General features: G+C 41.8%; 1 protein-coding gene across 1 annotated transcript in view; it reads left to right on the top strand.

Annotated features, from left to right (window-relative positions):
• Window positions 1–17,416, top strand: part of GREB1L (GREB1 like retinoic acid receptor coactivator) — a 243,099-nt gene that overhangs the window by 177,747 nt on the left and 47,936 nt on the right. Inside the window, exons 9-16 of the mRNA XM_043889229.1 lie at window positions 926–1,042; window positions 1,643–1,762; window positions 2,784–2,921; window positions 4,472–4,657; window positions 9,020–9,346; window positions 10,473–10,601; window positions 11,148–11,282; window positions 13,921–14,118. Coding sequence (XP_043745164.1) covers window positions 926–1,042; window positions 1,643–1,762; window positions 2,784–2,921; window positions 4,472–4,657; window positions 9,020–9,346; window positions 10,473–10,601; window positions 11,148–11,282; window positions 13,921–14,118 — 1,350 coding nt within the window. The remainder of the gene's footprint in view (window positions 1–925; window positions 1,043–1,642; window positions 1,763–2,783; window positions 2,922–4,471; window positions 4,658–9,019; window positions 9,347–10,472; window positions 10,602–11,147; window positions 11,283–13,920; window positions 14,119–17,416) is intronic.

Here is a 17,416-nt window from a genome sequence, read left to right as displayed (position 1 = left end):
TTATACTCTAATAAAAATAAATGTAAAAAAGTCTTGAAGGAAAAGCAAAAAAAAGAAAAGAGAAAGGAGACTCTTATAGATTAAAAGAGGTTTAAGGGACAGAGCAACTAAATTCAATGTGTGGATATTTTTAGAACCCCAGTTTGAATAAGAAGTGTAAAAAGCCATTTCTGAGATCACTGGGGGAAATTTGAATACTGATGGGATATTTAATATTAAGAAATTATTGATTATTTTGAGCTTTAAGTATAAAGCAATATCAGAGTTGTGTTTTTTTTAAGAGTCCTTTTAGAAACACTACAAAAGTATTTATAGATGAACTGATATGATAAATGAGTTTGCTTCAGAATAATCCAGAGCCCATATGTACACATGTGGGGTGGGGGAGAGAGAGAGGGAATATAAATAAAACAGGCTTGGGCATATCTTGATAAATGTTGAAGCTGGGTGGTGGGTACCTAGTTCATATACTATTTTCTCTATATATGTTTGAAAATTTCCATGATAAAAGTCTTTTTAAAAGTTTTCTTTCCACCCACCGTCTCCAAAGACGTCACTGAAAATGATTCTAAAAGATCTCTTGGGGGGACTTCTCTGGCGGTTCAGTGGTTAAGACTCGGCGCTTCTACTGCAGGGGGCATGGGTTCCATCCCTGGTTGGGGAACTAAGATCCCGCATGCCCCACAGCCAAAAAAATAAATAAATAAAAAAGATCGTTTAGGGTTCTGGAAAATTATTTGGGGTGATGTTTCCCGTTACTGAAGGTCCACTCTGATGGTTGTAGTTGGCTTTGCGCAGCTGAGCTGTCCTGTCAGTGGGAAGTCTTTGAATCCTAGGCTGTGTGGCTTGTTGTACGGTTGCAGCATCACAGAAAGCAGTGTCCTGCTCAGACTCTGTTCTGAGTGGCTCCTCTTTTGTACCACAGATGCTGCTAATGGAAACAGTAGCCATGGAGGAAAGAGCAGTGCGTCTAGCTCCACGCCCGCCCGCCCAGGGAATTACTCGTTGTCACCAAGACCTAGCTTTGCCTCGGGAGACCAAGGTACAATACCCATCTTAGAGTTTTGAAATAATGCAACTCAGTTATGGAAGAAGTGCTCCAAAGAGTTTGGAATAATGATGAACTGTCTGGCAGGGCACTCCCAGTTTTCCCTTAGCTTCTCATGCAATATTTTGAAAGTTTATGATTAGTATGAACAATTACAGTTGCGTGTCTTGGTAATCCTACAAGGATGGGCCTACCTAGGAAATAACATTGAAGCAAATATATAAGGTGTATCTTTAAAAGTCATGGGCTTTGATGACCAAATTACAGGGTTCAAAGTTCATCTCTGCTATGTGACTTTGGGTAAATGTGAGCCTTTCACTCACTGTGAAATGGGTATAACAGTGTAGTTATCCTACAACTTCATGGAGTTGTTGATAGAATCAGATGAAATAATTTGGGTAAAACGATACATCATAAAACAGCCTGCAGTTGTTAGATGGTATTGTAAGTATGTGACTTTTTCTAATTTTATCTTTACCTCTAGAAAAGTGACTTCGACTTTCTGAGTATAATCGGTAAAGGTCCTATGTTACTTTGACTTCTTTCCTTTCTTCCGTCACTAAGGACAAGCCTCATCTTTCTCTTTGTGTTCAGCTACCATGTTCATTTCTGGGCCACCAAAGAAGCGACACCGAGGATGGTATCCTGGGTCACCCATCCCCCAACCTGGTTTAGTTGTACCTATTCCTACAGTTCGCCCTCTTTCAAGAACTGGTAAGATTTCAACAGAAGATGGATTTTAAGTTTCCTTAAATTAGCAGAGGTATCTCCTAATCTTGTTCTTTCCATGAACCCTGGAAGATAAATTTCCTTTACCAACTCTTGCGTCCAGCATTCTAGCAGCTGATATTTTGTCCCCATCATATCTGCCATCCAAACAAGCACATGTGCCATCATGAAAGACCTTGAGTTACCATCTGGCTTTGTTGTATCCCATAGTATCCATACACCATTCTTTACAGAGGGCATGAGGCTACCAGTCCGCCGTCACAGAGCATCACTGAACGTGCACTACCAGCAGGGGTGTTATATGTCTTCTCCTGTGATCTGGTTCCTTACATGACCTATACTGACTGTTTCTGAATTGAACAGTTCAGTCTGTGACTAGAATCCTGAAATCCAACTGATTCTCCCTTATAATACCCAACTGTGGCCATTTGATGCCTCCAGTTAAAATGTTCAAATGCCCATCTACCTTGCTGTATAAAACACAGACAAATGTAAACATACCAATTCTAGGACATGGGGTTATTTAAAAATTTGTTTGCTTAAAAAGTAATTCTAAAGGCTATGTAGAAATGATACATACAAAAAGAATTATGCCAACATGGTACTGTGATTGCCTCTAGGTATACTGACTAATGATGAATTTATCCCTATTCTCATTTTTCTATACTTTTCACATTTTCTGTAATGACTAGATATGCCTTGATAATCTAGGGCAGGAAAAGATAAAATGCGAAACAGAATCCAAAATACTATATATGGGAAAACAACTAAAAGGAAAAACTGCCAAAATGTTAAACAATAGCTATCTCCAGGTGATCTGATATTGGTTGATATATTTGTTTGTTCCTCTCACTTCTTATTTTATACAGTAAGCATGAATATCTTTAATAAAACAGCCATTAGACCTATGAAACATGCATTTAAAGGTAGTCACACTGTGTTGATTTCAACTGTTTCATTTAGCCTTCCTATCTAATCCTTCTTGTCAAACAACTTTTTTTTCCAGAGTCCCTTTTATCTACCCCAGTTCCACAGACCCCATTAACTGGAATTTTACAACCTCGACCCATTCCTGCAGGGGAAACTGTAATTGTTCCTGAAAATCTGCTGAGTAACTCAGGAGTTAGACCAGTTATCCTGATAGGTAAGGAAAGGAATTCCAAGTTGCCTGTGTCCCCTGGAATCTGGAAGCACTCCTCCATTTCGATGTGTCTTTATTCATGTATTCATGAATGTATTCATTGATGCCTCTATGAATTGTTTCAGCTTTTATTGATCAGCTCTTTCAAGCTATACTAAACAAGGGACTAGAAGTTAGGAAGAAGGCAGCCTTTCTGCCCACAAAGAGCACTGTTTAGTGGGAGGAGTCTAGAGTTCACAGCCAAGAACTCCCAAGAGCTCAGAGGAGAGGGAGCTTAACTCTGCTTGGAGGGGTCCGAGCAGACTTCTCAGAGGTCACCTTTCAGCTGGGGAAGTGAAGGGTGGGTGAGAGCGGACAAAGCTGAGGGGGGCTCATTTCAGGCAGAGGGGGCCAGGCTGCAGAGAAAGGAGCAAGCTGAGCTGGCGAAGAGGCCCCTCTCAGGAGGACCAAGAGGCCCCAGAGCCGCAGAGCTCAACCATGGGAAGTTGTAGGACTGAGAGCCTTTCTAAGCTCTCGATAAGTGGAGGTGCCTTTCATACCTACATCAAGAGGCCCCTCGTTGCCCGGGGCAGGGCAGTGGGGGTGGTGGCTAGCCGAGGCCAGAAGAAGACTGCTGACTTTACCCCTGGGACTAAACAGATAGGGTGTTTAAGCCCAGTGGGCCTTTATGGTATGTCTATGTGAGGTGTTATCTGTTTCTTGCAGTTGGCTTGAGCCTACTGACATGGATGGTTTTGCTTTGAGCCCTGTTCTTTATCAGGCTGGCCCCTGGACCTACAGGCACTGGGGGAAATCCAGTTGTTCACATTCCATACAGTTAGGAAGTGCTTACTGCGCATTCGAGTTACATGCACGGTACAGCTAAGCCTTGGAAGGATAAGTAAAACTAGGACTCTTTGGCGTCTGCCTTTTCGAAAGACTCATGGAGGGAATATTCTCTCCACCAGACCATCAACACTGTGTGTATTTTCAACACATTTTGTCCTATCTACTTCTAAGATGATTTGAGACTTTTATTGACATTCAGGAAGAGAACATAACAAAAATAGCTAAGAGAGCAAAGAGTAAGACCCTCTGAGTATTAATACTTGTGACTGGCAGAATATTGCTGTTGATCTATGAGTTTAGCTTAAACTTTTTAAAAGAAAACCTCAAGAAGTGAAGTAAGCATGTTATGGTAGTCTGTCTGTTCTCTGACTTCTTATCTGATCAGGAATTTTATCTGAAAATATTTTATTCCTGCAGGTTTACAAAGGATACAGAGATGTTTTTGCAAACTTTCATCAATCCTCTATGGCAGAGATATTAATTAGCATGTCCCTATATAATATAATTTGAGTATTTTGTTTCCTGTTCATCTAATTTAATAAAAGGGTAGAATTTAGAGCATTCGAGTGAATTCTCTAGGATTGATATATTTGAGTAATTTGTTTGGTAGCCATTCAGAGGGCAGGGAACTTTGGTAGGCATCATTGATCCTAGTTGAACAAATATACCTGGTTGGACCTCAGGAGGAAATGTTAAACTTTATTGACCTGCTTCTGTTGGGGCAGGCTATGGCACTTTACCCTATTTCTATGGAAATGTTGGTGACATTGTTGTCAGTCCTCTGCTGGTGAACTGCTACAAAATTCCACAGTTGGAAAACAAGGATTTGGAACAATTAGGGTTGACTGGCAGCCAACTCCTGAGCGTGGAAAACATGATTCTTCTGACAATACAGTATCTCGTACGGCTGGGTAAGCTATTTTCCATAATCGTTTGATGGTGATGATTTTTATTCTGTTTTGTAACATAGTTTTTTTCCTTTCTTACCTACTTTCTCACATTTATCCACTTCTTCCTTCTCCTTTTTCGCTTCTAACATTCTTTTTCTTCAACCCCACTCACTATGACTTTTCCTCGTCCTTTCCTCCATTTCTTTCCTATTCATTTCCTTCTCTTCCCTACTTTTTTTCTCCTCATTTCTCAGACCTAGCCTTCCTTGCTCCTCGCTTTGCTTCTTCGGGTTCTAGAAGAGATAAATTGCTCCACCTAGTGTCCAGTCCCTTGTTGATCTAAGATCTCCAAAGCAGCTGATGGCAGACTGTCCCCGAGAGCTGTGGGACAAGTCCTCCCTTGGGGACTCAGGCCAAGCCACCTTTCTGAAAGTGCAGCGCCCATCTGGAATGCAAATGTAGCCATTGCCTTAGACAGTTATTTTCTGATTTTCCACCTTTTTATCTTGTTCATCCACTGTCCCTACACCCATTTCTTTTTTTCTTCTCTAGCTTCATCCCTTTGATGTGGTCCCAGACCGCTTCCCTTCCTTGAGGTAGCATCTTGAAACTCCCTGGAAGGTCTTCTGGGCTTTAGGGTAAAGGGATACGTAGGTCATGAACCCTTCACTTCCTCTGTTTGGTTTCTCCTCCTGAGCCCCATAGTGGGTGTATGCATGCGCCCTGACAATACTGCAGTGGCTCCACAGCATTTACATTGCAATGTCCTTTATTTTGCAAACTGCAGTGGCCCATCTAATATGCAGCCTAATTATACACTCTTTCCATGACTTCAAACCACTGATTTACTTAGGGAAAATGTTTGAGGTGTAAAATTACAGATTAAAAATGTTATCTGTACTCTTGTGAATTTTTTTTAATGTTTTGAAGTACTTTGGTGTTAAATGATAAAAAGACATGTTAAACAATGTTACACAATTGTTAAACATGTTAAACAATGCTAAACAATGTTACACACTCACACACACATACACACACACACACACACACAAACTTCACCTTCAGCCTTTGGAGCATCAGCTTGTAGTCTTGGCTATACCTCTTAGTACCCCAAGAGCCTTGACATAGGATCTGCCGTGACATGGGATTTTGAAATTTGGTAAGGCTTCAGGTATTTCATGAGCCAGTTTCATGATAAATCTGGGACTTGCTGATCATTTTTATTAGCAGGTAGCAAAATTATAAAAAATCTCCTGGGTCTGACATTTGACATCATAATTTTAATTGATACATACTGACTTTCAACCATATTTCAGGATGAAAAAGGAGCTTCAAGATGCTTCCAGGATCAGTAAGACAAGGCCACATGAATTAATGCTATTATGGTAAACCAAACATATCAGTATAGCATTTTTTTCAATCTCAGTAACAATTTAAGTAGTCAAAGTCCAAGTTAATTAAATGAACTACATGGTCAAAACAAAATATCTTCCCTTAAATTACTAAAAGCTCTTTTCTTAAAAAATAGAACACTCTTTATTAGACAAAACTCTTCTCTGCCCTTCAGGATCAATTCTCTCCAGAGTTTTACTTGCCACCAATTAATTATGTTTCTCAATGTCCTAAATAAATAGCTGTTTCTTTTTCTTAATGTAGATTTTAAACATTGAGATGTCACTTCTCAACTAACTCTTCTGGAGTCCTTAATTTTTTTTTTTTTTTGGCCTTCAAAAGTCTCAAAGAAGGCAGCAAGAATATTTTTACGTATTGTATAGATTATACATAGACATCCAAAAAAATAAATCCAGACTCCTAAGAGGACAGGGCTAATACTCAGAGGGCTCAGTTACCTGATGTTAACAGAGAAGAAGAAAAGCAAGATTTTTCAGAAGGAATGGATCCTTCCACTACAGTCACTTTTTAAAAAATAAGTCTCAGTTATTTCACAATTTGAAAGTCTTTTGAAGTAGATGATGAAATCAGCAAATCCAGAGTCTTGGAGGACCCTGAGTCGGTTGGAACCTTGTTCTGTCCTATTATGGCAGCTCTAACTGAAAAGTCTTCAGCCCTGTTGTCTGGGCTGAGTAACTGGAGATCAGTACTTGAAGGGGGAAAAAATGACCATAATCAAGTGGAAAAAAGGCTCCTGCAATTTAGCCATAAAGGCTAAGGATGAAGAAATGACGGGAGGTGATTGGAAACAAGGCAATTTATTCTTAAAAAAAGTCTCTTACTTCATTTAAACTTTAATACTTTTTCTTCCATTTCTCAATTCCATCAACAGTAATTCCATCAAAACTCTATAGAAGTGAATTTTAAGGCAACCAAGAATGCCATGAATGTGTTTGAGATTTTATTTTCCCAGAATGCCTTTGTGTTTGGGATTAATGATGCTGCCTAATAGAACATGTTAACTCCATTGTGGTTTGGAGTGGGTCCTACGACATACCTGTTCACCAGCCTCCTCAGATGGCCCATGAGAAGCAGGAGGCACCTGGAGGCAGGCAGAGCCACATGCTTTTTGAACTGTGGTTTGTTCTGATGGGAGAAATCTTTAAACAGACGACCACCTTCCCTTCTCCTCATACAGTCAATACAATTGTATGCACTTTGAGCTCACTACTAAGTGTGTGCTTAATGGCCGCGAACCATGGTGCTAGTTCCGTAAAGTTAAATGAAGACCAGAAACTTTGGTGGTTCCCAGGTGATTAAAAAAGGTCTCCCCTAGTAAAGAATTGGGGAAGACACAGAAACACAAAGCCAGTGTAAGCACTGCCAATTCTTCGCCCTCTTTCTATATACAGAAGGGAAAAATCTGTGAGGATGTCACTCTTTTACTTCCCTCTGGCTCCAGCCAATCCTGGAAAAAACTAGGGTTTTTTTCCAAATTAAAATTGTTTTTTGTTAGCTTTTTATTTTGTATTGGGGTATAGCCAACTAACAATGTTGTGACAGTTTCACAGCATAATCACATGATGGACAGCAAAGGGACTCGGCCATACATAATACATGCATCCAAACTCCCCTCCCATCCAGGCTGTCGTATAACATTGAGCAGAGTTCCCTGTGCTAGACAACAGGTGCACTTGTGGTTATCCAGAATTGTTTGTTTTTAAAACATATTTAAAAAGAAAAAAACGATAACATTTTATTTAATTTTGCTTGTCCTAAACATTACTAAACTTTCACTTTCTTAGTTTCCCAGAGACGACGGGCAGGGTCAGGGAGGCCACTTAAATCCCTGTTAAAGGAAGGAGAGATTTCTGATTCGTTCAGGTGCCTCCTTCCCGTACAGAAGTCAGGTCCCTTGTCCCTGTTTTCTTCTGCAAGGGGCTTTTGACTCTGGATTCCAAGGCAATTGCTTGATCTCAGATTACAGACACTGAGGGGTTCTAGATCCGTTTTAGAAGCCTGAGTTTCAAAGCTCAGTTCTGCACAGAAGAAGGGGTTTTGCGTAGCAGCAGTGAACCCAGCCCTACAGTTTCACCTTAAGTGTAAGAATTCATTTGTGTCACTTGGATGCCAGACATTGACTTGCTTATTTTGTCCTAAAGCCTAGTTGAGTTTCTAAAGAGAAACAAAATACCCCTAATTCCAGGGTGGATGGATCAACTGTGAAAGCTTAGCCATAACCACAGTCAGAGAGGAGGGCCAAAGGCCATCTTTACCCCAGAACTCTGGGACATAACTCACTGATGAGAGCATTCTCTATCTGGGGAAAGTGTGAAACTGTCTAAATATAAATTGGGAGTGAAAAATAACTTAATTTTCCTTGTGGACAGTATTCTCAAAATTTCATACAGAAGCTACACATGAAAATGTTTTTCTAAAGTATTTATGAATAAAATGAGAACTGCGTGAAGCCTGAAGCTGATTATACACACTAGTGGGTTAGCGTCTTGCCTCATTAGTCATTAACTATTTCCATAATGCCAAGTTTAATATGTCAACAAAAACACTACCTTCAGTGTCCTGCAATCTATGGGGTTGCAAAGAGTTGAACACAACATAGCAACTCAACAACAACAACAATATTATATAATAATATTTCTGATATTATTTAAAAAATTACCACCCTCAGTGACCATCTCCCAAGGCATACAGTGGAACTGATACTCTCTGAGCACATCTTTTTTCTTAAAGATAACAGGAACAGAAGTCTGCATTGTAAAAATATATACTAAGGCAGACAGAGAAGAGAAGATAGTTTCACAAAAATGATTAGTAGATGTACTATACTTAAGGCCACTACAGGAAAAAGAGCTTACTTGCCAGCCAGAGTACACAGCATACTGGTGTATTTGTGTGTGTATGTGCATGTCTCTCTTTTCTAGCTGTGATCTTAAAAAAAAAAAATTCTAGCTGTAATTCTCTTCAATTTAGGTCCTGATCAGATACCTCTCAGGGAAGAATTTGAACAAATTATGCTGAAAGCTATGCAGGAATTTACTCTGAGAGAGCGAGCCCTGCAGATGGGTGCTCAGTGCACACCAGTGTCACCAGGACAACTCCCCTGGCTGGCTAGATTAATTGCCAGCGTGTCTCAAGACCTGGTTCATGTGATTGTGACCCAGAACTCTTTGGCAGAGGGCATTTCAGAGACTTTGAGGACGCTCAGTGAAATGAGGCACTATCAAAAACTACCGGATTATGTGGTAACCATTTGTGCTTCGAAAATCAGAGGAAATGAGTTTTGCGTGGTCGTATTAGGTGAGTAATTTTTAAAATCTATTCATTCAATCATCTGTCCATTTGAAAACTATTTACTGAGTGTTACAGCAATCCATGCCATTAATCTCTGATCGAGGGCCTCAGCTTGGGTTCTTCCTCCTAAAGTTAACTTTTCCTTTGCTCCTCAGATCAGATTTTTTGTAGCCTGCAGTTTGGCTAGCATCCCTGTCAGCTGGTGGTGGGAGCATTATTTCAAAGCACATCCTGGTAACAGATACCCTTGTCTCATGTCACTTCTGTCCTTAAAAGGTTTTGGAAATGTTACCACTCTAGCATGTGATAAAGCCACTGCCACAGGTGGCCTAAGCCAGTTCATCATTATCTGCCAGGGACTTAACTCATAGATTCACCTCTTTGCCGGAGAGGGTATTTAATGCTGTAACACTGACCGTAAAGAAAAGCTTCAGAAAGTTGGTACATTACAAAATGCGTTTTTGATTCTGGTGCTGATTTTCTATCAGATGCCATCCTGAGTTGCCATTTGGACTAAATTTTGCTTTTCTCCTCTCTGTGAATGGCTCTCACATCTTCCTAACAAAGGGGCCAAGCCTCCATGCTTTGACGAAACCCACCTGCCTATCTCTCTGTGATGTATGTATCTTTCAACAAGCTTCATCAGAAAGTGTAACACATTCATTTTTTCTAATTTTCATTTGTTAAAAAAACAACATAAGTTTACATTTTTTTAAGGCTGATATTCATAATAGCCACGCAGACAATGTTTTAAAGCTTTTTCACATCCCTCTCTTCTTTAAACACATCCATGGCATGTTTTCCCAGTTACAAACATGCATGCCTGTGTGCCAGGCTCCTCTGTCCACGGGATTCTCCAGGCAAGAATACTGGAGTGGGTTGCTATACACATAAGGGATGTTATTTTTTTCTCTTAATCACCTAACTTTGTATTTGAAACTTCATTTCAAATGAAGTTTTGGAATCATCCTTTCAAATGCTGGTGATTACCTTTGGATGCACCAGACTTTCCTTTTCCAAGTCTCTCTAGGCACAGACTCTGGTTGCATTTTCAGTTCTGGCTGTTTTATTATAAATCATGTCCCGGTGAGCATTTGTCCACTGGCACGTCATCTCTCCCTCTGTTCTGCAGGTCAGCACCAGTCCAGGGCTCTGGCAGAGAGCATGCTCACCACAAGTGAGTTTTTGAAAGAAATTAGTTATGAACTCATCACGGGAAAGGTCAGTTTCCTGGCATCGCATTTCAAAACCACATCGTTAGGTGAGTGGCTGTCGGATTCAGCAACGCTTCTGGGTCCCCAGCTGTGTGATTTTCTGGATCTAAATCTTAGCCTGTCCAAGAGCTGAGAGTGGAACTTAAGCTCGACGACTTATGTTCCCTCATGTGGAATGGTTTCTGCTAAGCATTTTGTTCCTGACACAGCAGAGGGGTGCGGGCCCTAGGATGGGAGGCCTCAGTTCAGCCACTGTTTTGTCTTGTGACCTTGGGCAACACCGGGCCTCCCCGGACCTCAGTTTTCTAATATGTCAAATGGAGACGCAGTGGTCCCATCCTGCCTGCTCTGGGTATGACAGGGTTGAGAGAGAATTAGCAATAGTATGTGAGAGCCTGCTCCCTGAAAGCATGATACAAACAAGGGCAGCTGTGCCTCCGGGGACCCTGGTACGGGGGTGGCTGAGTGTGAATTCTGATGTGAGAAGTAGGATGGCCGGCAGATCTCGACAGAAACCCAGCCTAGCTGCCCAACATCTGATACAAACACATCCTTCCTGGTAACTTCCTCATCTCCCCTCCATTTTGCAACAGGTGATGACCTAGACAAGCTGCTAGACAAAATGCAACAGAGACGAGGAGATAGTGTGGTGACCCCTTTCAACGGAGATCTGAACGAATACGTGTCGCCTCAAGAGGCCGCTGCTATGATCCCCACTCAGAACCTGGGTAATGTCACCTCAGGCCAAAAGGAGGGAACCCCCCTCCCTCAGGACGGACATAGAAGCTGACTCATTCTGAGGGTTCTGAGGGCTTGTCTTTCAGTCATGGACTGTGACAGGTCTTTCCTCATTATCTCCTTGAGACGTCTGGCTCAAGTTAAAAACGCCTTACCCTGTGCGTGCATGCATGCTCAGTCATGTCCGACTCTTTGTGACCCCATGGACTGCAGCCCACCAGGCTCCTCTGTCCATGGGTTCCCCAGGCAAGAATAGTGGAGTGGGTTGCCATTTCCTTCGCCCTTACCCTGTGGCCTGGGTCTGATGCCTTTGTTCTTAGTAAATGTCACCTAGAATTAGGTCAAAGATTTTATTTTAAACAGTACTGCTCTCTCTTTTTTTCCCCTCACAAGATTCTGGGGTCCTTGGTGTACCTTCCTTAGCTCCATAGCTGGGCCCACCAGCTCTTGGTGCTCACACAGGGCTTTAGAGAACTGCCTGAAAGAATCTGGACAAAAGTCTGGCCTGGGCCTCTGGCTCTCCACTGCCTGCACTTACCTTCCAATATGTAAAACACACATAATCTCAGGGCTTCCCTGATGGTGCTAGTGGTAAAGAACTTGCCTGCCAATGCAGGAGACATAAGAAGTGCAGGTTTGATCCCTGGGTTGGGAAGATTCCCTGGAGGAGGACATGGCAACCCACTCCAGTATTCTTCCCTGGAGAATCCAAGGACAAAGGAGCCTGGCGGGCTACGGTCCATAGAGTCACAAAGAGTCGGACGCGACTGAAGCGACTTAGCAAGCACACAATCTCAGGGTTAGTGAGGCCTTCCTGGAAGCTGGAGCAGAAACACTGACACATCGTGTGTCCTACAGCGGACTTGCAGGATGCCAAGGGGGACGGTGGGACCAGGGTGAGGAGTTGGATCTCTAGGTTGGATTCCGTTAGGTTCAGATTCCTTCCCTAAGTCCCTATTTGATAGGGACAGTGTCAAAAAGGACAGAACAAAGAACAGAAGGATGGATATGAAACAGATCCGTATGAGCAGCTGCTGACAGCTTTTTGGCTTCTATTAATGCTTGGTGGGAATGCATCCTTCAGGCATTAGGATGACCACAATAGGAAAAGGAGCGTGGCTTGGCATCACCCCAGGCATAAAAATGAATTTGAAGGCAATAAAGATTTTTGACTCCTGGACAGTATATGGTGGTAAAGTAATCATCCACATAATCTAAAATGTATTATGTGAACCAAGTTAGAATTTTTAAATTCTCAGAATACTTACAGATTCCCATATTCACACCCTTGATTCCCTGTTTAAGAAACATTGCCTAAAATACACAATAAATAAATAAGAGATTTTAATGATGAAAAAGAAAAGAAACACTGCTTAAACATATTTTTAGCTTTCCTCCAACTTCAAAATTTGCTAAGTTCAAGTCTACAAAGTTATGCCTCCTCTTTTAGTCCCCAGCTGTCTAACCTGTGAAATGAAAAATATAACAGACTAACTATCCAAAGATGGATTTTTTATTTTGATTGATTACCTTTGTGGGTCAAAAAATACATGGGCTGTTCTTAAAAGTTGCAGTTTGGGGCTTTTCTAGTGGGTTGTCTCAGCCAGTAGGGAGACCCACTCACTGTCAGGGTTCCATGGTGGCTGGTGGTCACGTGACCACTGTCTTTGCCTGGGCTGTATTGCAGCTTGGTTTTAAAAAATATTTATTAGCACAGGTTAATTGGGCCCTTGTGTGTGACGCTCAGACTTCCACATGTGTTCCTAATAAAAAGCAGTCCTTTCAAGAAGCATTTAATGTTTCCTGCTCAGGTGTTTAGCCAACTAACCCTATTTCTCGTGTCTGTGTGAACGCACGCACGTATAAGAGATTGATCACTTGGTCGTAACTTGTAATAAAAAGCTACTGGCATGTTTAAAGTATCTGGGCAATGTTTTTCTAGTATGTCACCTGTTGAGCAGCCAGCTGGATGTGTCATGAATCAGGTCTCTTCAGATAGTACAGGCGTCAGCACCAGAGTTGACCACAGGCACCCAGACCTGCCAGGTCACACACACTGGCAAAGTGGAGTTAAGTGGAAAGAAAGGTGAAGTTAGTGTCATGGGGAGGAGAATTTCAAACCATGTTGCAACTGACTTGCTGGAGAGACAGTGTTTACTGCAGTGCCATCCAGAAAAGCTCAAAGGAACTCAGCAAGATTATGGTTATGGCATTGCCTCTGTTCTGGGTCTGGGCTCGGGCACCTGACCTGTGCTGACAGTCCTAAAGAAACCAGGAAGCTTGTCCCCTTTCCAGAGATGAGTCCTGGCTCCAGCTGCAAGGATGTGGTCTGTCGGCCTTGTTTCTGGGCAAGGGAGGGGTGCTGAGCTTGTACTTTGTGAGATGATCGATTTTACAATAATACATTTGTGAAATTGGCACATTCACTTTTGAGCACATCCTTTCAGCTGAGTTGTCAGGGAAAGTGGGCAATCTGTTAAAAGTCAATAGAGAGAGAGGGTAGGAAGTGAAGGTTCTTGGTGACAGAGCATCACTTTACACTGGGTGTATTACTTGTCCCTGTATAGATTCATAGAGGCCATCACAGAAGTGAATTAATCGTGTTTTTATGACTTTTTCACATTTTAGATTTAGGGAATGAAACCTTCCAGATTTATCAGCCACAGCTCACAGTTGCCAGAAAACTCTTGTCCCAGGTGTGTGCTATTGCGGACAGCGGCAGCCAGAGCCTGGACCTTGGCCACTTCAGCAAAGTGGACTTCATCATCATTGTCCCAAGGTCAGAAGTCCTGGTGCAGCAAACTCTTCAACGGATTCGACAATCAGGTAAGATGGAGCTTTCAAGGAGGGCCCTACCTAGATCCAGTCTTAGATTCACTCTGCTTTTTCCTTTGGCTTAATCCAAACATTTTTAGGGCACTTCCGTCTTTTTGTTTACAGTAATAAATATCACAGGAGTACTTTAAATATTACTTTAAATTCATATGTAAGTATGTCCTCAAAGTACTCTGACCTTGTCCCTCCTAGGTCAAGGGTAAATTGATATGCATGTTTGCCCGATTCTGTTAAATCTGTGATTTCATCAGTGGCCTGGAAGCTGGACATTCATTTATGAAGAGAAATTCCCTCAGGGCAAAGATAACCCTGCTTGGGGTGGTGGGGTCTGAGCTACCTGAACTCTTTCTATCGCTGAGGACTTTTATTATACATTTAGCACACTACCAGCATGTTTTCAACCTAGAAACCAGAACACTACCCCGCCCTGTGTCAGCAATGAGAAACCTCATTTTAAAAATTCAAAGTTAGAATTTCTCCTGATGACCTTAGGAGAGAGTCATCTCCTAAGAGAATAAGCCGAGAAGGAAAAAAAATTTTTTTCCAGAAAATGTAAAAAGGAGCAAATATTTTAGTAGTCCGTGGTAAATAACATCCCTCTCAAACATCACATTTGGTTAGAATTACAAGAAGCAATAAGGAATTTGGAAAATTGAGACTGCTGGAAAATGCCTGCTTTTGTTAACTAGGTTTGAAAAGGAAATTATAAATGTCAAGTTGCTTCTGAGTACCTTAGCTGAGGGCAAACACACACAAACACACTCACAGAGATTTTTAAGTGGAGGATGAATCTTTTTGCCACAGTATAAAAAAAATTTATTTTCTATATATTTGAAAACAGGTGGGAAGCAGGAAAATTCAGAAGAGCTTGAAATACAGTTTATAGATGTTCTGCACCTGTCATTTACTACACCTTAAACTTTACATGCAGAGCACCTGGGGGCCTTGTTATTAATAAAACACACATTCCTGGGACTTCCCTGGTGGTCCAGTGATTAGGAGTTTGCCCTCCAGTGCAAGGGGTGTGCGTTCTATCCCTGGTCGGCCGGGAGCTAAGATCCTACATGCCCTATGGCCAAAAACCCAACACATAAAACAGAAGCAATATTGTAACAAATTCAATGAAGACTTTAAAAAATGGTCCTCATAAAAAAAAAAAATCATTAAAAAAGAAAAGCACATTCCCTTCAGCAGGACTGGGTTGGCTTCCAGCAAGCTCCCAGGGGAGACCAGACGGCTCGTCAGAGAAGCACCCTTTGATGAGCACAGCTCTCCATGAAATCTCTCGTTGCTAGTTCCATGGGCTAGATGAGCCAGCTAACCATAGCCTTTTCCCTCTTTAACATCTCTTAGTGGCTGTGCCTGAGACATGGAAGGTCTGTCCATGGCTTCTGGAGACCCAAGCAGCCGATTAATAGTGCAATCTTCGCTTTAGGCTGTAAAATTTTGATTGACAAGTTACACCACGGTCAGTTGGAAATACTGACTTGTAAGTGAATTAGCCAGAAATGGTCAGATGCCTTCTCTCTCAGCTCTTCCAAAGGCAGGAGCGAGTTCTAGGCATCCTCCACTACTGACCATTCTGCATTTTTCTCTCTGCCCACTTCCACTGAGGGAAGCAGAGGGGCTTTCATTGCACCAAGCATTAACCAGATTTTGGTTACTTCTTGTGGATTTTCCACTTCTTTACCATGGAGGGAGCACCTTCTCTTATAGGTGTTTTCCTTGTACCAAGTGGCATTTGTGGCCTTGCCGAGTTTGTTATCCAATAGCTCAGTCATACGCCGGCCAGGGTATCTGAGCACCTGTTTCAGGAGGTGAAGTCATCTGTGGCCAGCGGTCGGACTCCCCCACCCCGAGCCTTTTCCTTAAATAACCTCTTGATGACCTGTGCTTTCACCTTTCTTAATCAGTGAGTGAAAGTCGCTCAGTCGTGTCCGACTCTTTAAGATCCCATGGACTATACAGTCCATGGAGTTCTCCAGGCCAGATTACTGAAGTGGGTAGCCTTTCCCTTCTTCAGGGGATCTTCCCAACCCAGGGATCAAACCCAGGTCTCCTGCATTGCAGGAGGATTCTTTACCAGCTGAGCCATAAGGGAAGCCCTAGAATACTCAGTTGGTAGCCTATCCTTTCTCTAGTGGATCTTCCTGACCTAGGAATCGAAACGGGGTCTCCTTCCTTGCAGGCGGATTCTTTACCAACTGAGCTTATCAGCGTAAGACCTTAAATAAAACCCTGCACATTTGACAGCTAGAGAAATTTCATTGGCCCTTCCTTTCCCCTTCTCAATGCCCTTGGATTCTTCCAAAGTGAGTATTTTGAGATTATCATTCCTCTGAAAGGTGCTGGAATTTGACTAGTTACAGTAGCTTAGACTTAAAAGAAAATCAGTGCTATAGACAGATTCAGAAAATTCAAGGCAAAGCATATTTTTTAAAGTATTCATATCTGGCCTTGGCATGTATACTGAAAATACTTGGTGCAGCAACAATCACTTCTAGATACTTTTAAGTAACTGTACTCATTTTTATTATAGAAAAAAGTTATTTAACTTGGAAAAATAAAAGTAGGAAGTTTTAAACACTTATTATCCTGCCACTCAAGGATAATCACTTTCAATGACTTAATACCTAATGTTCTAGGCTCTCTTCTCTGCCTGTGTCAGATATTATAGTTGGCCCATTTTTCCATGTCATTAAGCTTTTGTAAGTATCATTCTTATTTTGTTTTTTGTTTTTTAAAATATTTATTTTGGCTGCATTAGGTCTTAGTTGCAGCACTGGGGATCTTTCCTGGCAGAGCACAGACTTTTACCTGAGGATAGTGTGAGGGCTCCTGGGATCCTAGTTTCCTGATCAGGGATCAGACCTGCATCCCCCGCATTGCATGGTGGATTCTTAACCATTGGGCCACTGGGGAAGTCCCCTGTAAGCATCATTTTTACTGAATGTATATGATATTCTGTATCATAACGACACCACAATTTATTCACTTTTTTATTTGGATACCTTCATATTCTTGGGATTCATAACAGTTGACAGAATGCAAAGGACCTGAAGCATGTTAGGGTGTAAAGAGATTGTCCAGAGCAGAGATTCTCCACTAAAACAATTCTTGAAAGTCATTGCTATGAAAACAGAAAGGAGTCTCAAGAAGTCATCTGACTCAGTTTCCTCGTATTTTATGCTGTGAATCAAGGAGAGCATCATTTGTGTAAGGTCCGGGGGCAGTGCTTTGGGGACAAGGACTGTTTTCTCATCTCTGTGTGACCATTGCCTCCTTTCTG

The sequence above is a fragment of the Cervus elaphus genome, chromosome 27 (genome assembly GCF_910594005.1).
Source record: "Cervus elaphus chromosome 27, mCerEla1.1, whole genome shotgun sequence".
Lineage (NCBI taxonomy): Eukaryota > Metazoa > Chordata > Mammalia > Artiodactyla > Cervidae > Cervus > Cervus elaphus.
Note: the sequence above shows the minus strand (reverse complement) of the source record. Positions and strands in the feature narration are given on the sequence as shown.